Source organism: Tiliqua scincoides, chromosome 1 (assembly GCF_035046505.1).
Source record: "Tiliqua scincoides isolate rTilSci1 chromosome 1, rTilSci1.hap2, whole genome shotgun sequence".
NCBI classification, from domain to species: Eukaryota; Metazoa; Chordata; class Lepidosauria; order Squamata; family Scincidae; genus Tiliqua; species Tiliqua scincoides.
Genome location: NC_089821.1, coordinates 23,885,659 through 23,909,359, shown reverse-complemented (window position 1 = coordinate 23,909,359; position 23,701 = coordinate 23,885,659). Strand labels below are relative to the sequence as shown.

Below are 23,701 nucleotides of genomic sequence, written 5' to 3'. Positions count from 1 at the left end.
AACCAATTCATTTCAGGAAAAGTTTCCACAGACTGCAATTCACCTCTCAGATGCATCAAATGATGTGGACTGTTCTCCATGAAAACCTGTGCTGAAATAAACTGTACCTTTAGTACAACGAAACATTTAAGGTACTACAAAGCTCTGCTGTTTTTGCTGCAACAGCATATCATGGCTACCTTATGGAAGTTCTCTCACTAAGAGCGCCCAATAAAACCACTCAGAAAACATATGCCACTGGAGTACAATTTTTCACAGTCCCACTGCTTTTTGAGGTTCGAGAGTTAGCACAGGGTTTAGGAAAACCTCCCATTCTTCTTACCCAGCTTGAGGCCTGGACAAGGATATTAATACATGGTTCCAGAATACAGGACAACAACTTGCTTTCCAAACCTTTTCAACCTGGATGTGAAGTCTGGGAGAAACTCAGGCGCTCTTGCCATAATAAAAAATGCAGACGCAGTTGACTGACTAAAGAACTAGGAAAACATTCTATTCTGGGTGATGCCTCTTGCTAGAAACATAAGAACCCAAAACCTTTCAAGCTTACCTGGACAGAGTTTATATTCTGCAATGGAGGCCTTAGAGCATCCCGTATCCATCGATAGATCTCTACTGCAAGAAGTTTGGCTTCATCTCGAACAGCCTTCTCACGAGACTCAAAGAGTTTTGGCAACACTTTGATTATTGGCTTTAGTGATATTATTTTTGAACCAAATTCACTGAAATGTAAACAAATAAATCACATATAAAATCAGAGGAGTAATCCGATGACCAGAAAGGCAGTATATAAATACCATTATTATTATTATTATTATTATTATTATTATTATTATTATTATTATTATTATTATTATTTTAAATCAATAGTTTCTGAATGCATAAGACATACAAAACTGGTCAGAGACTACTAAAACAAACATTTTTCAGTGTACATTTCATGAATCCTCTCATTTAAAAATAATGCAAAATGTAATATGGAATATTTCAACACTAGTATATCAAAACAACGGGGGCTAGGCAGCACAGTTAGGCATCAAGCAGAGCACAAAAAAATAGCACACTTTTTTCTGGCTACTAGCATCATACTTCAAATAAAAGTTTTATGTACTTGCAAGTTTGCAAATCAGCCTGGAGACACACCCTCACATAGCCCAGATAGAACCGGTAAGATCCACTGTAGTCAAATAACTACTTATAAATAACGGTGCATGACAGCATGTTTATGGTAAAAGATTAACATGTTTGGGATATTCACCAAACCTATATATCCCAAAAACCTGTACTGCACAAACTAGGCAGATGCTGTAATAATTTTTTTAATTTGCAAGAGGGTATTTCTGAAAGGGGTATTTATGACCCCTTTGTGCCTAGCTGGGATTTGGCCTTTTCTTTGAATAGCAAACCACCATGAACAACACATTTTGAAACTCAATTCAGCAAACAGGAAGCAATTTTCTATGCTTCTGGCAGGGCGTGGGAAAAAGAGCAGATCCTGATTCAACAGAGCTTGAAACTTTTGTGAGTAGGTATCACTCATCTCCTAGCACTTTTGATCTTAGTGAAAAAATTTTAGTGTACAGTTTTGTTTTGCCTGGCATGAGGTTGGTTGGCTCACCTCTCACTCTTGCTTGGAGGGGTTTCTCTACATTGTTTGCAGGCCGCCTGTCTACACTGGAACCAGGTCAGATGGGGCTGAAGTCCCACTGCTGTGTTGCTGCTGGTAATGCTTGGTTTTTGGGCCACTAAGCATCCACTTTCCTCCAGCTGCTCTCCTCCCAGCCAATCACTGGGCAGTATGTCTCCTCCTATTTCACGTATTGGCACAAGGGGTATTCAAACAAAGATGACACTTGCACTTTGTGTGAAAAGGCTTGCCAGATCAGCTGGTGACACGGCTGCTCCCACAATCATCACTGCTCATGTCTGCTCCCACCAGCTGCTGCCTGGCCTGAACTACTGATCAGCAGATCAGAAGAGAGACTTCTGGAGAGTAGACACTCCAAGTTTTCTTAAAGAGGAAGACTCTCTTTGTAGAGCAAAGAGCAGAACCTGTTGCCTGGCTGCAAGGCAAGGTCTATCTGGGGAACAAAGGGAGCCTCTACCTGCCTGCGAGGGAAAAGCTTCCCAGATGCCAAGACTGAGCCACACTGGAACCACAGGAGAAGCAGCAACAAGTCACACAAGTCAGAGAACAGGACAGAAGGTCAAAAAGGCAGAAGCCCCCATTGCTGCTGCCACCACCCACTGTGCCTTAAGAGCTAACTGCGAACCAAGGATCCACCAACTGCTTATGTAGGGAGAAACCCTACACAATTTACAAATTGTGTTGTAAACCAAATGTGGGCTCCCCAAGGATACAATGTTCAGATAAATCAGTCACTGAAAATCTCTGCTACAGTAAGGACCATGTTTTAAAGGAAAACTACCTGTTTAACAAAGTGTATCAGTTTCTCTCCTTGGCACCACACTAAACTGAAAAGGGAGTAATAAAATGCACTGGAATAGGCTAAAATAACTATTCTGGAAATGATTGTTCTCATAACTGTTGTTTATTGCACAAAAAGCTAGCAATATCCAATTCTATTAGTTACCTTGCCCAGCGTGCTCAACAATTCTTCCAATTATCTTACCTTAGTGCTCTCCTCAAAGTCTCTATACAGGCTACTATGATCTTGGGGTTCTTGTTGTCCAAGCCTTTCAGCAGCTCTTCTTGTACTACTTCCCCTTTCTCAATTTCAACAAACGTGAGACATATATCTATGCCAAGCTCTTTTGCTCTTGCTTTAGGCTGGTTGAACACCTTATTTACTACTCCAGCCACCACTTCTCCTGTTGTTCTTTAAAAAAGAAAGCAACAAGATATTTTAGCTTACAGCAGATTTAACAGTTCTAGTCCCTGGGATAATAAAATTTATGTTTGGCATATACAGCAGTGCCCTCTCCTCCAAACACATTACAGCAATCAGTTTCCATCCATGTGTGTTTTAATGCTTAACACCAACATATATTTTCAAATAGCCTAATGGAGATGTTTAAGTATTTATTCTAAAATCAACTGTTCTGGAGGTAGCAGCAAAATATTGCTTATTTAAAACTTCTCCCAGATTGTTGCTTTGCTAAACATAGGGCTTGAAACCAAGATTAGTCTCTTTTCCACCCCCTAAATTTTACCACAAAGTAACACCACAATTTTAGAAGTCAGACAGCATACACTCATTACAAAGGAATTAAACTGGGTTATTGTGAACAAGTCTATCACAATAATCAGTTAAATTTAATGCAAATTAGAAGACAAAAGCTATTACTTTAGAAACAAGAATTGGAGAGAAATACCCCTTATTACACAGTTTTTTATTTTATTTAATTAAAATAAGTATTTTAAGTATTATTTTAATTATCTCAGTCAGCTCTAATTTTACAAAGGGTAGAACCCAAGTATTTTAAATACAGTACTACTATTTATATTTGTGTGTAAGGAGGACCAACACTGGAATTATGACCAGGCTAGAGGTAGAGGAAAAAGTCACCCTACTTTGAGTATGACCCAGCACACTGAAAGCACAAGAAGGATTCCCACAGAATACAATGTTTCCCTAGGCACAAACATCCTTTTAATGGCTATTACCAGCTCACATGGCAGAGATGTCTATAAATTAATTATCAAGCCCCAGGTCTCCCACCAACCAGTTTCACTGCATCCCTGGTTTCAATGGTAGGTCACACTAAAAATTCCATCATTTCATGCCCTGGACAAGAAAGATTAAACCAGTTCTAATTGGCTCCTGTAACCAGACCCAGTAACTGCACCCATTCATGAAAGCGGCAGGAGACAGGCCTCTGTAAGTAAGTGAGATCTCTCCTAGTCCAGACCACACTGTTTGAGAAAGCACCCAGTGTTTGTACCATGAGAGACAGACAAGTAGAGAGAAGATTAAACCATTTTCAGCTGAAAGTTGGCATTTTACTCAGAATCTCTTTGAACAGATCTCAATTGCAAAACAGCAAGACAAAATCCCAGCTGTCTCAAGCAAGCTTGAATCTTAAATGAGTAACTTTAATGTTTTCTATAATTCTAAAAATACAAGTTTCACTTTAACATTTCAGCTCATTTGCCCCTAGAGAAGCTCTTCAAAACATGGCAATAAAGTGAGCCTTAGGCAACTTATTTCAAATCACTACTGTAGCTGGTCTTCAGGTCCTAAACAGGCGATGAAAACTCTTGGACTAGGGAAATAAAGACAATAAGCAATAACAGGTTTGCAGGGGCATTGCTCAAGTTTCAAGATGAAAACTTGTGTCAGCATTTCCTCTAAACTACAAATTTTGAGGCAACAACAGTGCAAAATATGGTTCAGTAACTGTCTCCTAGAAGAACCATACTGAATGATAGGTGCAAGTGACTTACTTTCCTGCTACATGGGCATTTTCAATATAAGCAAGTGCTGCCTCCAATCCTTTCAGTTGAGCTACTGCATTGGAATCTATCACAAATTTTTTAATAAGTCCAAGATACTTGGACCATTCAGGACTCTTCTCATCATCAATCTTCTCAAACAGCTTCAAAGCTTCTTCATAGCCATTCAACCTGGCCTTCCACAACTAGGAAGAGAACAAAAGACACTAGTTAGATTTCTGCTAAGCAAGTTCAATTGCAGGGGAAGAAAGGTATGCTTTTTCCTTCATTGGAACAAGAGCACAAAAGGAGTCCAAGGGTCACAGAGCAGCAACTGCAACATAAACAATCTTGTAGGCTTTTCTCAACCCTCCCCCCAAATGAATATAAGCTTCATCAATGTCCTATGCCTCAATGCAAGACAGGACTGGGAGGGATGTGCTTTCATAGGAGAATACAGTCAAATCTGTTTAGCATAGGTCTACCTACTGGAGCAAGCAGGAGGTAAAACCCAATCAAGAGTGCCACCTTCACTGTAGGAAGAACCATGTACCATCATATCAGACAACTGCACAGAAAATCCAGACAACATGCAAGTCACTTTGAAACTATCAATGAATAAATTCAGTAGCTATGTAAACAGAGACATTAAAGTAGAATGCACAACCAACAAAGGCAAAAATATTACAGAAAAAAATACTGGTTCTTAACCAAGAGAAAGCTGGCTTGTTTGGTGCAAGAGACAATGCAACTTAGGAAACAAAAAGAGCATAAATACAGCCTGGCCTCATTTCTGCCATCAACAAACCCACGCATTCATCCTGGAACGTTCAAATGCTTACTCTAAAAACTGGGAGAAGAAAACAGAGCCAAGAATATTCTTCTAGAGGAAAAAATAATGAATTCAAAATTTGACACAGAAAACATGAACATCAGAGTGCACACCATTGCATATTTATAAGTGAAGCATGATTATTATGTCTGTCTCAGCCTCTTGCAAGTGCAAATGACTTTTTGTATACAGAGATATCAAGGGACAAGTTTCTCAGTTCTATTGAGAACTATGAAACCTTTATTCATATGCAACAGAGACCCTTATGTCTGCTGTAGAAGTTAATTTGGTTAGAAATATACTATGAAAAAAAAGAGGAAATAAGCATACAGTTTATGTAGACATTAGTTATCCATATAAAAACAGTCTCATGCAACTTCATGTGTGGGATTCCTAGCAGATTTTTCCCCACCCTGTATTGCTGAAGAAGCCAGAGGTATTCCCTTAAGCCAGAGATAATGGTAATGAAACAAACTTCCTCAATGTTTTATGCTATATGTGTTCTATTGACCTGAATACTTCCAATACATACACATACAAGAGTCATGCTATTAACACAAATCCACAAGTTTTGTTCAGCTTTCATAAAGGGGGTGCATGCATGCATGCTTGTATGACAGAGAGACTTGTGTCTGAGAAAGCACTCTTTGACCACATGGGGGGGGGGGAGAAGACACAATAGCAACAAAGCTTGTAGGCCGTTAAAGAACAGAAGGATATCTCCAAACTGGCAGAATGGGCAGCAAAATGGCAGATGCGTTTCAATGTAAGTAAGTGTAAAGTCATGCACATTGGGGCAATAAATCAAAACTTCACATATAGGCTGATGGGTTCTGAGCTGTCTGTGACAGATCAGGAGAGAGATCTTGGGGTGGTGGTGGACAGGTCGATGAAAGTGTCGACCCAATGTGCAGCAGCAGTGAAGAAGGTCAATTCTATGCTTGGGATCATTAGAAAAGGTATTGAGTATAAAACAGCTAACATTATAATGCCACTGTACAAATCAATGGCAACGTCACACCTGCAGTATTGCATCCAGTTCTGGTTGCCACAACTAAAAATGACATAGTGGAAACTGAAAAGGTGCAAGAGATCGACTAAGATGATTACTGGGCTGGGGCACCTTCCTTATGAGGAAGGGCTACGGAATTTGGGCCTCTTCAGCCTAGAAAAGAGGCACCTGAGGGGAGACATGATTGAGACATACAAAATTATGCACAGGAAGGATAGAGTGGATAGAGAGATGCTCTTTTCCCTCCCACCAGAACCAGGGAACATCCACTAAAATTGAGTGTTGGGAGAGTTAGGACAGACAAAAGAAAATAATTCTTCACACAGTGTGTAGTTGGTCTGTGGAACTCCTCCTCTGTGGTGATGGCATTGGGCCTAGATGCCTTTAAAAGGGGATTGGACAAATTTCTGGAGGGAAAATCCATCACGGGTTACAAGCCATAATGTGTATATGCAACCTCCTGATTTTAGAAATGGGTTATGTCAGAATGCCAGATGAAAGGGAGGGTACCAGGATGCAGGTCTCTTGCTGTCTTGTGTGCTCCCTGAGGCATTTGGTGGGCCACTGTGAGATACAGGAAGCTGGACTAGATGGGCCTATGGCCTGATCCGGCAGGGCTGTTCAAATGTTCTTATAACACTGAAAAACATCCATATACTAGGGCTAGCAATGTTAAATATACACTGCATTATAAAAATAGGAAGTCTAAGAACATATTTAGGTTTGGCAAGAAAAACTGGGGATTTTGTGCTGGTGCCACACTGGTTCCTATGGTATCAATTCATAAAAGCTTTTATATAGGCTGCTAATAAACTGGGTCTGCCAATAGGATTAATAAAAAGAACAATGGATTTCTAAGTTCTAAATTTTTAGCGGTATCAAGAAAGTTGTGTTGTACTGCTCTAAACAGAACTTTGAACTGATCCAGAATAGCAATTCCTATGCTGCAAGTAGGAATATTATAGCCACACAGAGGCCTGAGCAGCTGGTAAAGTGAAACTTTTTTTAAAGTGGGTCCTGATGCTAAAAAATTTGAGAAACACCCTTCCATGGAATTTTCTGAGCCATAGGAAACAAAGAGGCTCCATCTGAAGAGCCCACAAGTTACACAGACACATGAGGTTAGATTTCTAATCTGGAGGCTGGGATTTTATTACATTTTATTTATTTTATGGGATTTTATTACAGTGAGCATGTCAAGCTTTTAAAAGAACTTTGCTAACAGCAGACAAAACAGCAGACAAAACACAGAGCTCAATGGCAAGAGAGGTCCTCTCCTGTTGCTGCTCTGCATGCAGTCAAAATGGAATTCAGAGGCAAGGTGAATGTTTCAATCTTCTCATACAATGAAAAAAAGCTACTAAGTAGGAGAGGTGCTCCTGATCTTCCAGTGCTTTCTAGAAAGTTTCATTTGTGGTCTGCAGAGATACTCCTGCGAACCCACAAAGACTTCTGTGAACCCACAAATGATATGAGGCATTCTGTTAAAATTCAGAATATCCGTGCAATTGAGATCCTAAAGAAATTCACCTCTCATTTCAAGTTTATTAAAATAAATCTCAGGCTACCTGATGCTTGATAATATCTTTCAAGTAAATAACTATAAAGACCCCTCATTCAGTTGTGGCCACAGGATGCAATCATCCAAGAACAGCACAGCAAGTTCCTAAGTACAAAGTGATCTTACCTTATGCTCACACTTTTGATCAATGGGTAATTTCATCCACTCACTATCATCCCCCATGATGCTGCAGTTTCTTGTAAGTCAAACTAATTCCTGGAAAGGAAAAAAAGTGTTGTATTAAATTGCTGGAATATAAGTAACCAGTTAGAGAAGTTAACTTTTATATAATTAGAGGGTTTGACTGTATTGGCAACCTTCAGTCTCGAAAGACTATGGTATCGCGCTCTGAAAGGTGGTTCTGGCACAGCGTCTAGTGTGGCTGAAAAGGCCAATCCGGGAGTGACAATCCCTTCCACACCGGGAGCAAGTGCAGTCTGTCCCTGGTCTGTCTCCCTGGCTATGGGCCTTCCTTCTTTGCCTCTTAGCCTCAGACTGTTGGCAAAGTGTCTCTTCAAACTGGGAAAGGCCATGCTGCACAGCCTGCCTCCAAGCGGGCCGCTCAGAGGCCAGGGTTTCCCACTTGTTGAGGTCCATCCCTAAGGCCTTCAGATCCCTCTTGCAGATGTCCTTGTATCGCAGCTGTGGTCTACCTGTAGGGCGCTTTCCTTGCACGAGTTCTCCATAGAGGAGATCCTTTGGGATCCGGCCATCATCCATTCTCACGACATGACCAAGCCAACGCAGGCGTCTCTGTTTCAGCAGTGAATACATGCTAGGGATTCCAGCACGTTCCAGGACTGTGTTGTTTGGAACTTTGTCCTGCCAGGTGATGCCAAGGATGCGTCGGAGGCAGCGCATGTGGAAAGCGCTCAGTTTCCTCTCCTGTTGTGAGCGAAGAGTCCATGACTCGCTGCAGTACAGAAGTGTACTCAGGACGCAAGCTCTGTAGACCTGGATCTTGGTATGTTCCGTCAGCTTCTTGTTGGACCAGACTCTCTTTGTGAGTCTGGAAAACGTGGTAGCTGCTTTACCGATGCGCTTGTTTAGCTCGGTATCGAGAGAATGAGTGTCGGAGATCGTTGAGCCAAGGTACACAAAGTCATGGACAACCTCCAGTTCATGCTCAGAGATTGTAATGCAGGGAGGTGAGTCCACATCCTGAACCATGACCTGTGTTTTCTTCAGGCTGATTGTCAGTCCAAAATCTTGGCAGGCCTTGCTAAAACGATCCATGAGCTGCTGGAGATCTTTGGCAGAGTGGGTAGTGACAGCTGCATCGTCGGCAAAGAGGAAGTCACGCAGACATTTCAGCTGGACTTTGGATTTTGCTCTCAGTCTGGAGAGGTTGAAGAGCTTTCCGTCTGATCTGGTCCGGAGATAGATGCCTTCTGTTGCAGTTCCAAAGGCCTGCTTCAGCAGGACAGCGAAGAAAATCCCAAACAAGGTTGGTGCAAGAACACAGCCCTGCTTCACTCCGCTTCGGATGTCAAAAGGGTCTGATGATGTCAAAAGGGTTTGACTGAAGTAGTAGCATAAAAACCAAACTTTTGATTATAAAAAGGAATAGCAGACATTTTTAGACATTGTTCGGCATCTACCAAGCCTCTAACCCATACTCAAGCTTTGCATTCTGACAGAAATGATCATCTTTTCATGGCGGTATTGAACATTTTGGTCAGGAAGAATAAAACGGAAAAACAGTCTATAGGCCTAGCAAGAACTATGAGGTTGCTTCATTACACTAGAAGAACATACAGAAAATCAAGCAGTGTGATCAACACAGTTACCATGCTGCATGACAAGAGAATGTAGGTAAGGTTAAAACTAGGCTGAGGTTGGCTGGGTTGCTTTAGTTCTCAGGAAATCCTCTCCCCTTTCTTAACTCTAGCTCCCTTGACTTTGATGCCCATGAAAAGCAAAGTATGCAAGTATTATAATTACTTAAGTGTGTTAGAGCTGTCATTAACATTTGAGGAGTGATTTCAAAGAAGTTTAATCTGATTAATCAAGTACATTTTCACAACTTATATAGTGACAACACTATTCTAATGATGGTTTAAATTTCCAAGTCAAATGCTACACATTAAAATCTTCATATGGTCAAAGAACTACAAAAAGATCTGGTTCCTACCACCACTTCTCCCAATAGTCATCTTCTCTATCATGATGATTACCACCACCCTCATTTCACAACTCATTACCTTGCTTCCTACCTGAACATTCTCCTACCTTTCACTGCACAGTGGCTCCTTACCACATGCCTACTACTCTACCAGTCAAGCCACTACTCATTCCTTCCAACTGTAATACCCTTCCACAGGATTCTATGGATTCCACAACTACCATCTTCTTCAACTCCCTCAGTCTTTGAGACATACATTAGAACAGCAATTTTCAACCCTTTTTCATCTCATGGCACACTGACAAGGCACTAAAATTGCCAAGGAACACCATCAGGATCTTGTCAACCGACAAGGCACATCATGCTGCCTGCAGAAGGCTCACATCCCCTATTAGTCCTACTAATAAATAACCTTCTCCCAAATTCCTGTGGCACACCTGTGGACCATTTGTGGCACACCAATGTGCCACAGCACAGTGGTTGAGAATGCCTGCCTTAGAGAGAGGGAAAGTGTCTCTACTGAAGCCTAGTTAACATGTAAACCCGGGTATGTGTACTTTTCTTAAATAATCAGGGAGGTAAATGCAGCTTTTAACACAGATTGACTTACCCATGCTTTATTATATGCAGGCCAAGATTACACATTTCCATTTGCCAAAACAATTGTGTCATCATTTCCTCCTGGCAAGGTGATGAGAGATGCACCACACTCCTCTCCAGCAAAGAGCTGAGAAGGATCTGGAGATCATCTCCGTGAAGCTATGGAGATATATCCCAGCTCTATCTCCAGTTCCAAGCTGCTGAGGAAGGCTACAGCTGGCCATCTGAGGACAAGCAGCAGCAGTTCCCAGAGCCATCATCGTCAAATTAATCACCAGTTTTTCTCACCAGCTGTGACAGTCTGGGTGGCAGACAACAACACTGCTTGAAGTACCACTACCATGCACCTCCAAAACAAGGCCCAGTTACTCCCCGAAAATCCAAGTTCAGAGATAAAGGAATAGACTTTTCAGTTATTCTGGACCCTCCATTCCAGCTACAAGAATTATCATTGCTGCCCACCCCAGGAGAACAGGCAATTAACCCTGATCAAAAATGAAGGTTGCAATCCTTAGACTTACCTAAAGTAAGCCCCAATGGACACAGCGGGACTTACTCTCAAATACAACATGCAAAGAATAGCATTGAAAGGAAGGGAAGGGAAGGGAAGGAAGGGGTACTGGCCATCATAAATTTGGCTTGGCTACTAAGGCTAACCAGTTTATGGAAGCCAGTTTATACAAACCTTTTCTGAACAAGAATTCAAAACAGCAGCCAAATGCAATGGAATATTGGCAGACCTTTTGTCATATACAAAAGAAAAGAGCACAGACGGGATGTTTTGTTTCTGTCCAGATATTTATATAGCTCAACATATATGGCACTTGATACTAAAAGACAAGTCCCTACTCTGAGCCATCACTTCACAGACCACCTCTCAGCTGCTGAACTGTGAAGTGATGCCACATCAGAGGTAGAATGACAACAGGGCAGCTGTGATAATTGGGCTCTTGAAAATATGATCAAGATTTGCATATTTTCTCTTCCATCATTTGTAGTTAGTGAGTTTCTAGGCGAGAACAAAAGTGTTCATTTCTGGCTATTGTCTGTCTAATGACATCACGTACTTCTTAATGATGTCACTTCTGGCCCTCAGCAGCTGCCATAAATATTATTCTGTCCTCTGTATGAAATGAGTTTGACACCCCTGATCCAAAGAGGATAAGCTGAATAAAATGGCTCCACAAATCTCTTACCAATCAAACTCATCTTCTGTGGCCACTCAAGAATAAAACATCAGCCCTTATACAGCAAAACTAATGTATGGAACTGAATCCAGTTTATGTTGACATCAACTATGAACATTGATCCGTGCACTATTTCCTAATTTCAACAGCAGCAGCTCCTACTTAGTGGGTCCTCCAACACATTCACCACCATTTATGAAAATGCAGAAAACAATTCAGAGTTATCTGGAATAGCTACAAGAAGTCATTTTTATTCTTCTCCACATGCAACAGGGAGACTTGCGCGTATCTAAAATGAAGAGTATTTCAACTAAGCTAAAATGAGCTTTCTCCATATTATGGCACGTCACCAGAAACTCCTGTTTAATAAGAGTAAAACCCAGAACATTCAAAACTGAAGTGAAGGAACCAAGGTGACTCCACTGCTGACTAAAACTAGCAAGGGCAAGAAATCCTTGAAATTAAGATCCAGATCACAACTGAACAGTTCCTAGAGAAATCACAGCAAGTGCTCAATAAAATTGTCAACCTACAGAACACATACCATTTCTAACAGCCTATGACTTCTCTCAGCTTAGAAACATCTATTTATAAAAGGCGCATTCAAAGCTCTTTACTGGACTGTATATGTATATGCACCAACTTTTAAGATTACAAACATACTTAATAGCTGGTTTTGCAACAAGGGCCTATTTTCCACATTCACTTATTAACAGAAAGAATTACAGTATAAATTACCTTAATATTCAGCACCTAAATATTTAACCTTTGTAGAAAACCATGTGAGCTATCTTAAAACTTTTTTTATTGTAGATATACCATAGGTATTGAGCTAGGAAAAGATAAGTTCAAAAAGAAGGGCAGATTGAGTTCTCTCAGTCCCTGCCTACAGCAATTCAAGACTGCCTCTATCAAAAAATAAATCTTTTAAAGGCGGCACATAAATGCAACACAGTCTCATCAGTTTTTAAATTTGTAGAAGCAGTCTTCAATCTCCTACCACCTAACACCAGGGATCTCCAAACATTCAGCTGCCAGGGTCACACCACACATTTTGATCTTACGGTAGGCTAGAGGGGGTCAATTATAGAAGCATCTACATTTTGTACATAACTAAGAATTGCCACAACAGGGGGGGAAAGTTTGCAGCTGGGGACTCCACGTTCACCTTACTACTGAGTTCTCAGAAAGAGACCCAGACCAGCAGTCACCAGAGCCAGCAAAAGGAAGAAAGTGCACAGCAGGATGCAAAGGAGAGGTAGCTGCACAATTGTTAAGTCATTAGGTTCAGCAACCCAATCAAAATGTGTTGATGGGCTGGGTGCAGTAATTTGGGTACCCCCCTGCTACACTAAACAAGTTCCACTAAACAATTCTGTCATACAGATACTTAAAACCATGATGGAAAACATTTACCAGGTACCTAGGAACTCTAAGAACAACGCAATAAGAATGTCTGGTACCTACAAGTTTCAAAATATACCTATGCCTTATTTGCACGATGTTGTAACACTGCTCATTAAGTAGGTTTCAAAAGATGAGTAGGGCTGTTCCCTCACGTGTGGCTGAAAAACTCGTCATCTCATATAAAGGGTATAGCTCCAGCTTTAAAATACGCTTTGGTGTGAAATATTGCAATAATTACAAAACAGAATTTATGTTTTCTAGTTCTTTAGTATCTAAATACCATAAATACCAATAGTATTGCAATCAGTAGTAGGGAACAGAACAGGTATTTCATTAAACCAGTTGCTTATACAGCATCAACTTAGACAGTGCTTTACATTTTTGTTGTTGTTTATGACACTGACAGGTCCTTGCCCCCAAGTAGTTTACAATCCAAAATAGCCAATGGCTCAATCTTCAAAACATGTTTGTAAGCAGTTCCTGGTTATTGTTAACCACAGTTATACCACAAATTACTATTGTTCTACTACTGCAACCAAAGAAAACTTTACTGAAGCTTCCATGTAGAAGCAAGATTTTAGATAGCCCTTTCATTGTCAATCCTATTTGCAAAATCTGTAGCTACCCAACCGACACTTTTAATAGAGGCTTACTCTGTCAGTTCAGCAGCTTTAAAAATGAAAGTATTAATATCTCATTTTATATTTACATTCGCCCAGGAAACTAAGGAAACTATTTGCTCTGGATTATGCAGCAAGTGTTATGGTGAAACATGGGGTTTGTATAAACCATGTCTGCCACACTATTTCTCAGTGGCACAGGCCTCTATTCACCTACTCTGGTTGGTCTGCGGAACTCATTGCCACAGGATGTGGTGATGGCATCTGGCCTAGATGCCTTTAAAAGGGGATTGGACATATTTCTGGAGGAAAAATCCATTATGGGTTACAAGCCATGAGGTGCATGTGCAACCTCCTGATTTTAGAAATGGGCTATGACAATGACAGGTGCAAGGGAGGGCACCAGGATGCAGCTCTCTTGTTATCTGGTGTGCTCCCTGGGGCATTTGGTGGGCCCCGCTGTGAGATACGGAAAGCTAGATTAGATGGGTCTATGGCCTGATCCAGCGGGGCTGTTCTTATGTTCTTACTAAAGCAAGTGACAGTGCAAGGTTCAATAATCAAGCTACAGCACACAACTGAGCCATTTGAAAAAGTTACTTGTGTGAGGTTAAAGCATCTTCTCTCAATGGTTAAAAGGCTTCCAACTCTAGAACTTTATCTCACTGATTACACCATATAGTACACCAATTAGCAAGGCACTCAGAAGTGCCTGGTTGAAATCCTATGCATGCTTATTTAAAAACAAGTCTCACTGAAGTTGTTGGGGCTTATTCCTGGGTAGATGTGCTTAGGATCAGTCTACAAGTATACAGTAGATATATCCAAGCATCTTCATCTCCCATTGAAACTAATGAGAGAATTAGGCACATACTTAACATTCCTCTAAGGAAAGCAACAGGGCATAAAAGTGCACAGGTTTGGCAGGATAATTTAGTGTATTTGGTAGTACAGCATTACCAACTTCTAAGTGTGAAACAGCAAGTCAACCAATTAGAAATTTTCCTGAGAAAGTACAAATTTAAACAATCTCATCTAGCCAGGTGTTCACTTGTTCTATAACTTTTAAAGCATTATTCAGAACTGACAATAATCTGTTTATAAAGCAGGAGAGAAAAGTAACCCTACTCAAACAGGTACCTTTGCCTCTGCCAATTTAACAAGCAGTACATGCACCTCAAGTCACTCTAGTTGTTTAAACATCCTACTATTTTTGAAAAATCACATCTTAACAAACTAAAGCTGTTTAACATGATACAATGAAATGATCTGGCTAGTCTTGTATGAATACTTCAATGCGCAAGAGAAGGTCCATAGCAATATGGATCTCTGTTTTCTAAGAGAATGCCTATTTAATTTGTAAAATTTAAAAGTACCATTCTCAATTTTGTTCTGACAGCACAGCTTTACATCACATTTACACCATTTTGAATGCTTAAAGTAGATGGAGGTCAGGAAATGGCATTTTGAAGAAATAGGAAACAATCTTTTGTTTAGGAACTTATATGAAGCACTATGGCTACTAATGGCATTGTCTGCAGAAGAATACAAGAAAACCTACTATTGTGCCTCTTGTGTATGCAAGCATCTTATGTAGAATAGGGAAAACCTGAATAAAGCCAATGCTACTGACAACCTTGTAAGTAGAGCAACAAAAGAAAACCTTCAGACAGGTGCTCAGTGTAGATATAGTGAAAAGTGCTTCTAGGATGGGGTTGGCTCTAAGCAATCTCATTTATCCCACCCAAGGGTCTTCCAATACAGGACAATCTAAAATAATCCTTCAGTGCCAGCGAGGCCTTTTCTCCCAGATCACATTGCTGGCCTCTACCTGCCCCACAGCTCTCTCACAATGTCCCCAAAAGGACCACAACACTGCACCCAAGCATTTGGTGGGCCACTGTGAGATACAGGAAGCTAGACTAAATGGGCCTTTGGCCTGATCCAGTGGGGCTCTTCTTATGTTCTTAAGCAGGGACGTGCGGTGTGTGGGGAGGCAGGTGAGGCAGAGCCTCCCCACCAGAGTCCTTCAAAAAGTGCTGACCACTTTCAACCCGTGCGCAATGCGCTCAAGTTGAGAGTGCTTGAGCTCCTCCTGTGGCAGTGCTTTTTGAAGGACTCTAGTGGGGAGGCTCTGCCTCACCTGCCTCCCCACCACCGCTTTCAAAAGGACTCCAGTGGGGAGGGAGGCACCCACCACTTTCCAAAGGACTCTGGGGGGGAGGGAGGCTCTGCCTCAGATGCCTCCCCACCCCCCACTTTCCAAAGGACTTTGGCTCTGCCTCCCCACCCACTGCTTTCCAAAGGACTCTGGTGGGGAGGGAGGATCCGCCTCCGCAGCCTTGCACGTCCCTGCATCCAAGACGCCGGGCGCTTCCCGCCCTGCTTCCAGCCTAGCCAAGCCCCATCCCCGGTGGCTGCAAGCTCCGAGGCGGCCGGCGCCGAGAGCCCCCGCAGGACGGCCCGCGATCACCAGTGGGGCCAGGAACGGCCGCTGTCCGGCTGGGCGACTGAACTCCGAGGCCAGACCCGGCAAGGCGCAGGCCGCTCCCCGGGCATTGTCTGCGCCCGGCGCCCGCCGGCTTGAAGGCCGCGGCGCCGCCCTGCCCCCGGAGCGGCGCTGGACCAGGGCGCGTCCCCCGAGCCCGACTAGGCCGGACTCTCCCTTACCCGGCGGCGGCGGCGGCCCGGCTCGGCGGCAGGAACGGGCGGGCGGGCAGCTGCATCTCCGACCGGCTGCGAAGCAGGCGCCTCCTCCAAGGGCGGGGCGCGGCGCGTTGCAGTCGGCAACACCAGCCCGGCCTCCCGCCGCACCTGGGAGAAGGGCCTTCCCGGGCCATGTGACGAACAAAGGCAGGGAGCCTCCCGCTCCCCGACCGGGAAGGGGGCTTCTTCGCAGCCTTCCCACGGCGGGGAGGGGCAGAAGGAGGCCGGCTGCGGGAAGCTGCCCTTTCTCTGCTGAATTGCAGCCCAATCCTACGCCTGTCTACTCAGAAGTAAGCCCACTGTAGTCAATGGGGCTTGCTCCCAGGGAAGTGCAGATGCGACTGCAGCCTGAGAGCAAATCCTAGGCATGTCTACTCAGAAGTAAGTCCCACTGTAGTCAGTGGGGTTTACCTCCAGGAAAGTGTGCATAGGATTGCAGCCTGAGAGCATATCCTATGCATGTCTACTCAAAAGTAAGTCCCACTGTAGTCAATGGGGCTTACTCCCAGGAAAGTGTGCATAGCACTGCAGCCTTGTCCAGCTCTTTCACCCTGTTGCCCTAGCGGTCTCCCAGGGGGCCCATCCACCCACTGATGTTCAGGCAGGCCAGGCTTGCATTTGAAAGTCAAGGAGAGGCACAGCAAGCCCAACTCACTAGTCTACAGAGCCAGTGGCTCCACTACATATCGAAGGAGTTCCATTTTGCTTATGCTCAACACCAATGTCACAGACACACTATATGGCAAAAACAGTTTTGCAAAAAAATTCTGTGTTCGCAACCAATATGAGAACAAACAAGACTGCCTGAAAGTACTTCTGTGAAAAATTGTGGTAGGAAACAGCTCTTGCTGCATCAACAGCAGTTGTCCCAAACCAGAAGAATTTTAAGAAAGCTTCTACTATAGCCTTTTCACAGTCATACTTCCCTCACAGTAACCCCTCATGGCTTTTCCTGAATGTTGGAAATGCTTCAAATTTACTACTACTTTACATATTGGTAAGAGGCCTGTAGAATGGTTTTATAACATGACCCATTTACTTTACATGCTAAGCTTGATTTTTCTATCATTTTAAAATTCCCAAACTTCATCTAAAAATAGGACGTCCTCATGCATTCCAACAACAGAAAAATACTTATGTGAACCACAGATTGATACTACAAGTCAGGTAGTGACATTCATCAATTTAGTAGAAACAGACTGTAGGTCACAGGGTAGGGGAACCAATTAAGCAACAAGTGACAATGTATGCCAGGGCTTTTCAAACTGGGGCATCGCGACTCCCCAGCCTGCAGGCCCTGGCCCCTGCCCCCTTAAGGGGCAGGGGCAGCCTGGTGGCAGGGAGGAGGCAGCAGCGCAATCAGGGGGGCTGCAGGGGCTTGGGTACACATACCCAAGCCCCTGCAGCCTCCCTTGGGTGTGGGGAGCCCAGCGCGACCTGCAGCAGGGCTCCCCGAAGCAGTGAAAGTAGATGTGGAGCGAATTGCTCCGCATCCACTTTCACTGCTTCGGGGAGCCCTGCTGCAGGTCACGCCGGGCTCCCCGCACTCCCGGGAGGCTGCAGGGGCTTGGGAACGTGTACCCAAGCCCCTGCAGCCCCCCTGCCTTCCCCAGCCCCTGCTGCCTCCCCCCTCCCACCCATGCAAGAACTCAGTGGCTCTCAAACTCCCCCAGAGAGTTTGAGAACTACTGATGCATACTGTTTAGCACTGTAAACAGACTTTTTTTATGCAAATCAAGAAGACAACCTTTAGTTTTACCAACATTGCTATGTTATCTGGATGAACTTCTGTGATATTACTAATATCACAAAGTAACTTTATGGTTTGAAGGATACTTAATGTGCATACCCCCAACCCCCCAAAAAAACCACTGACACAAGACACTTTATAGGCACGCAGTCTTAGGACATTCACATTTTGGGGGGAAAGCATCTACATCAGCCCCAAAGTCATTATCTCTACTAAATCATGATTACCACAAATAAACAGGAAAAAATAAAATCCAAAACTACAGAATCCTTCTTAAACGGAGACAAAAAGAAACAATTATTTTGAATGTGCTTGCATACAGGCAAGCACAACTGATTAAAAGGATGAGGACCAACCCTCTAGTACTGTTGGCAACCTTCAGTCTCGAAAGACTGGTGTCGCGCTATGAATGGTGGTTCTGGAAAAGCGTCTAGTGTACTATAAACAGAATAAAGTGTGACTTAACTTTAGCTTGACACAGAATTCCATCATATAGTCACCAAGTTCTTTTGGTTCATACACTATCAAAGCTTCTTCACAGCACTTTAATCCTCTCATTCAAGAAAAACCAGATCCAGATTCAGTTTCAGACAATAATTAGTAGCCTACTTGTAAGCTCCAGAAGTCTGACACCATATCTGTACCTAGAAATTTAAAGCAAATGCCTCATGTCCAGATTCACAAACCTACATAGTCACTTATTCCAAAATGAAAGACAAGGAACTCATCAGTAGGTTGCAGGAGCCTAGTAGAACTATCAACAGTTAGAAAGAATAATAATAGTAATAATAATAAACTTTATTTTTACCCCACCTTTCTCCCCGAAGGGACTCAAGGCAGCTTACAACAGGTTAAAACAGATTTAAAACATAATTTAAAACAAATAAAAACATATTAACACATATCATAAAAACAGCAATCAGATAAAAATAGTCAGGTAAAAAGAGCAGAGCAGCAGCAAATCATAAAAGAATCAGGCCTGTAAAAAATATTAAAAGATGTTAAAAGGGCCGAGAACTCAGAAGGCTTGTTTAAACAGAAGGGTCTTCAGGCCTTGCTGAAAAGTTTCAAGAGAGGGAGCCATTCTTAAGTCAAGGGGAAGGGAATTCCATAGCATTGGTGCCACTACTGAGAAGGCCCTATTTCTTGCCACCGCCCCACGTACCAATACATGAACCAATACATGAAAGAATGCAATACCTGAACCTACAGTCAAGTTTTAAAATATCAAAATATTTTGAAGTTGCGATACAGGTATTTTCTACAGTGTCAAGGAGCAAAAGCATTATGAAATAATGGACCCATTATGTGCTATAAGCTCTCCAAGTTCACAAATAAAGGGCATTCGACAACTGTAATAAAAGCAGTATTGCAATCAGGGAAGAGGCCTGAGCAATTATAACATAGTTTGCCCACTTATAGCACAATCCTGTGCTTGTATACTCAGAAATAAGTCCCACTGAGATCTGGGGAAATCTCTATAACAATGTTCTTCAACCTTGGGGATCACGAAGACTCAGTTTTCAATAATTTATGGGAATGAAAAAGATTGAGGACTACTGGACTAGAGCACCACTAGGTTAAGGGGGAGGCACCTGGTGTATCCCTTTAGGTACCAGGTGATGGTGTCCCAGTCCTGCTCAGGTTCTTCACAATCATACTAAAATAGCTGTCACTAGTGTTAGGCTTCATGGTAACTTTTTCTGCTCTGTCTAGTAAGAATATTTGGTTGCAATGAGCAGTGCTGGGAAGGCATTATGGGGGCAGGGTGTGGGCAGCAATGGGGTGGGATGATGGATTACAAGGGAATTTTCTCATTCATTTTCTAACATGGTATATTGAATTACACTGTGAGAAACTCTGTGCTCATTTTGCCGTGGGCAGATAGGGTACTGGGAGGAAGGTGGGATTGACTGTGGGGTCCCTGTCTCATACTTTATATTTCAGGGTCATGGCACAAAAAAGGCTGAAGATCATTGATACTGTATATATGATTACAACCTCAGTAAAGTATTGCCAGTCTTTTTGGGGGGGCACAACTGCACTAAATGGTTCCTTAGTCTAATCAAGGTGTTACGGAAAGTTTCATTCTAGGTGCCTACTGACCTACAGGTAATGATGTGAAAGAATGACATGAGTATCGCACAGTGGGGAGGGCACTTCTAATTGGCCCCACATGGCTAGAAAGGGGGTACCCTGCCAAAAGGAGAAACTCAGTGTGAAAGGCTCAGGCTTAAGACCCACTAGAAAGAAAACTCCTAGCAGAGATCCCAAGTATCTCTAGCCTAACACCAACACTATCATTCCAAGGCCCCCATTGACTCCTAAGAACATGACCCTACTGGATCAGGCCCATCTAGTCCACCTTCCTGTATATCACAGAGGCCAACCACATGTCTCAGGGAGTACACTAGACAACAAAAGACCTGCATTCTGGTGCCCTCCCTTGCATCTGGCATTCTGAGGTAGCCAGTTCTAAAATCAGGAGACTGTAGGTACGCATCACGGTTTGTAACCTGTGGTAGACTTTTCTGCCAGAAATCTGTCCAAACCCCTTTTAAAGACACCTGGGCCAGACACCAACAGCACGTCCTGTGGCAAGGAGTTCCACAGACCAATCACACTCTAGGAAAAGAAATATTTCTTGTCTGCCCTAACTCTCCCAACACACAATTTCAGTGGATGCCCCCCTGGTTCTGGTGTTGTGTGAGAGGGAAAAGAACACCCATTCATCCACTCTCTGCATCCCAAGGCAGGCCAGACACCATCACCACATCCTGTGGCAAGGAGTTCCACAGGGTAAAAATACTCTGGGTAAGTAAATTCTTTTGTCTGTCCTAACCCTCCCAACACTCAATTTCAGTGGATGCCCCCTGGTTCTGGCGCTGTGTGAGAGGGAAAAGAGCATCCCCCTATTCAGTATATCTGTCACCATATCTTGTGGCAACGAGTTCCACGGACACCCCATTTGCGTGGCTGTCCCCTGGTTCTGGTGCTGCGTAAGAGGGAGAAAACCCCCCCATCCACTCTATGTAGCCCCCACCCTGTGGCAGGGAGTTCCACAGACACCCCCCCTGCCCACGCCACCCAGCCCAGGGGGGCGGCGGGTGTGCCTGCGGCTCGCCCACCGGGGCCCACCAAAGGCAGGCGGCCCACCCTTAAAGCGGGTGGGAGGACCCAGTGAAGGCAGAGTGCTCCTCCAGGGGGAGCCCAGCGCACCCCCCACTCACTCACCGGGGCCGAGGCCGGCCAAGCGGGAGAGCCTGGGCCGCTCCGAGGCAGGGTTTGAAATCACCAACGCAGACCGCACCTCCCAACATCCCCGCCTCCCATTGGCCCGCGCGAAGCCCGCCCCCGCCCCCGTCCTGGCGCCCCGTTGGGCAGTTCGAATCCAGCCGTTGCCGCTGCCTGCCGACAGCGCCGCCGCCGCGACTGCGCGCCGTTCTCCGGGCAGCCCAGTCTCTGGTCGGCCGCGGAGGGAGGCAGCGCAGGCCGTCCGCTCTCAAGGAGCCCCGTCGGAGTCAGTGGGGCTTCCTCCCGGGGCACTGCGGGCAGGAGTGCCCTGGCGCAGCCCCAGCCCAGCCACGCTACCTGGGAGCAGGCCCCACTGACTCTAAAGGGGCTTCCTTCCGAGTAGACCTGCATAGGAGTGGGCCCTCAGGCTGCAGTCCTCTCCACTCTTACCTGGGAGTAAGCCCTATTGACTATAACGGGACTTCCTTCTGAGTAGACCTGCATAGGACAGGCTGCCATCCTATCCACACTGATCTGGGAGTAAGCCCCATTGGCTATAATGGAACTGACTGAGTATGCACTGAGTAGGCGTGCATAGGATGGGGCTCAGGCCAGTGCAGAAGAGCACACCGGAAGTGGTAACAGGGCTGGGCGTCACCCTGATGAGGAAAGGCTGCAGCATTTGGGGCTCTTCAAAAGATGCCTGAGAGGGGACACCATTGATACATACAAAATTATGGGACATCCAAAAAAATTGAGTGTTGGAAGAGTTTGGACAGACAAAAGATAATATTTCATTGCCCAGCATGTAGTTGTCTCTGGAACTCCTTGCCATGGGATGTTTGTTCTACCAAAGGTGTTAGACAAGGGTGTTTGTTGGCCCCACTTCTTTTCAATCTTTATATCAACAACTTTGTAAATGTTCTAACTCATGCAGATCATTTCCCCCCCTCAATTGGAAATCATAAGATTGCAACCCTCATTTATGCAGACGACATTGTTTTATTATCTTTGAATAGGAAAGGGCTTAAGAGAATCCTAAATAAGCTGCAAGATTTCAGTGATTCGGAGCAATTGAAGGTGAATTACGCCAAATCCAAAATAGTGGTTTTTGGCAAGCATTCTCCAAAATTTAGTTGGACTTTGGGTGATCGCAAGATTGAACAAGTTCCTGCCTTTAAATATTTGGGTGTATTCTTCGACAAAAGAAACAGCTGGAAATTCCAACTTCAGAATGTTAAAACTTTAGCACAAAAATCAAGTTATGCCTTATTAAAATTTTTCCATTCTAGAGGAGGCAACTTGGTAATTCCAGCTCTAAAGGTTTTCGCGGGGAGAGTAATTTCCCAAATGTTATATGGTATAGAGATCTGGGGTATTAAACAGAACAACATATATATTCCCGAAGTTGCTCAAAATAAATTTTTGAAGCACATTTTAGCTGTTCCACCATCTACTCCGGCAGCTTTTCTTAGAATGGAGACAGGTATGGTATCTATTAAGGCCAGGGCTGCCATAGCTATAATTTCTTATTACAAGAGAGTCCTGGACATGTCGGAAAATCGTCTTCCTAAACTCTGTTTGGCTGAGCAGTGTAGAAGAGGAGGCTGGGCCACTCAGGTGCAAATGCTCCTAAAATCTAAAGCCCTTTCTACTGACATTTTTGTCTTTTCTGAAATAAAACAAATGCTAAGGGAATGGATGTTTAAACTGGATAATGATCAGGATTTAGATATAGTAAGATCTTCAAATTTCTCCCAGTTGTACTGTTTCTTGAAACCAAGACACAAGAGTGCAATATTTATATTCTCTAACCTTTGCCTCCTTGAGAAAGGCGTTCACTGAACTGCGTTTTCAAACCATGCCAACAGCAGTTCTAGATGGCAGATATATGTCCATTCCCAGGCATTTGAGGCTTTGTATTTGTGGAGCAGGACAGATTGAAGATATTGTACATTACCTGCTTCATTGTCAGCTTTATCAAAATCCTAGGATAAGATTTTTGGAGCCTATTTTGGCTACCCTTCAAGGGGAGAACACACGAAATTGTATTGGTTACTTTCTGATTATGACCCATCGGTCACCTATAGCGTGGCGCTGTTTGCCAAAGCTGCCAGAACTATTCATGCCAACTACCTGGGGGAAATAGCGGTAGATTGTAAAGGAGATTCCTTAATATGATGGGTGTAGGTGCCTTTTGTGCTTGATTTTGACATCATTTTATCATTTTATCATTGTTTGTATCTTTGATGTATTTTTGGATTTACATGT

General features: G+C 43.6%; 2 protein-coding genes across 6 annotated transcripts in view; one reads left to right on the top strand and one right to left on the bottom strand.

Moving 5' to 3' along the window:
* Positions 1 to 21,507, bottom strand: part of CKAP5 (cytoskeleton associated protein 5) — a 70,101-nt gene extending 48,594 nt beyond the window's left edge. For 2 of the 5 annotated variants that reach the window (XM_066633907.1, XM_066633924.1), the window contains exons 1-5: positions 21,431 to 21,507; positions 7,928 to 8,017; positions 4,409 to 4,602; positions 2,634 to 2,840; positions 551 to 722 (exon numbers count right to left, since the gene is read on the bottom strand). In XM_066633907.1, the coding sequence (XP_066490004.1) occupies positions 551 to 722; positions 2,634 to 2,840; positions 4,409 to 4,602; positions 7,928 to 7,984 (630 nt within the window). In that variant the 5' untranslated portion in view covers positions 7,985 to 8,017; positions 21,431 to 21,507. Of the gene's footprint in view, positions 1 to 550; positions 723 to 1,618; positions 1,661 to 2,633; positions 2,841 to 4,408; positions 4,603 to 7,927; positions 8,018 to 16,410; positions 16,479 to 21,430 lie in introns of those variants that run through there. The other 3 variants (XM_066633916.1, XM_066633932.1, XM_066633941.1) reach the window with 3 other exon arrangements.
* Positions 13,112 to 21,807, top strand: LOC136652700 (uncharacterized). Its single transcript, XM_066629657.1, has 3 exons — positions 13,112 to 13,132; positions 16,047 to 16,580; positions 21,250 to 21,807. The coding sequence occupies exons 1-3, from the start codon at positions 13,112 to 13,114 to the stop codon at positions 21,805 to 21,807; spliced, it is 1,113 nt and encodes a 370-aa protein (XP_066485754.1).
* The last annotated feature ends 1,894 nt before the right edge of the window (positions 21,808 to 23,701 follow it).

What these genes read in the sequence shown, in the direction of transcription:
- LOC136652700 (XM_066629657.1), top strand. Translation starts at nt 13,112, where the DNA reads ATGATGGAAAACATTTACCAG. An exon ending in TGATGGAAAACATTTACCAG is followed by an intron (nt 13,133 to 16,046) that starts GTACCTAGGAAC and finishes TGCTTTCCAAAG; the next exon opens with GACTCTGGTGGGGAGGGAGG. An exon ending in GAAGGGCCTTCCCGGGCCAT is followed by an intron (nt 16,581 to 21,249) that starts GTGACGAACAAA and finishes ACCCTGTGGCAG; the next exon opens with GGAGTTCCACAGACACCCCC.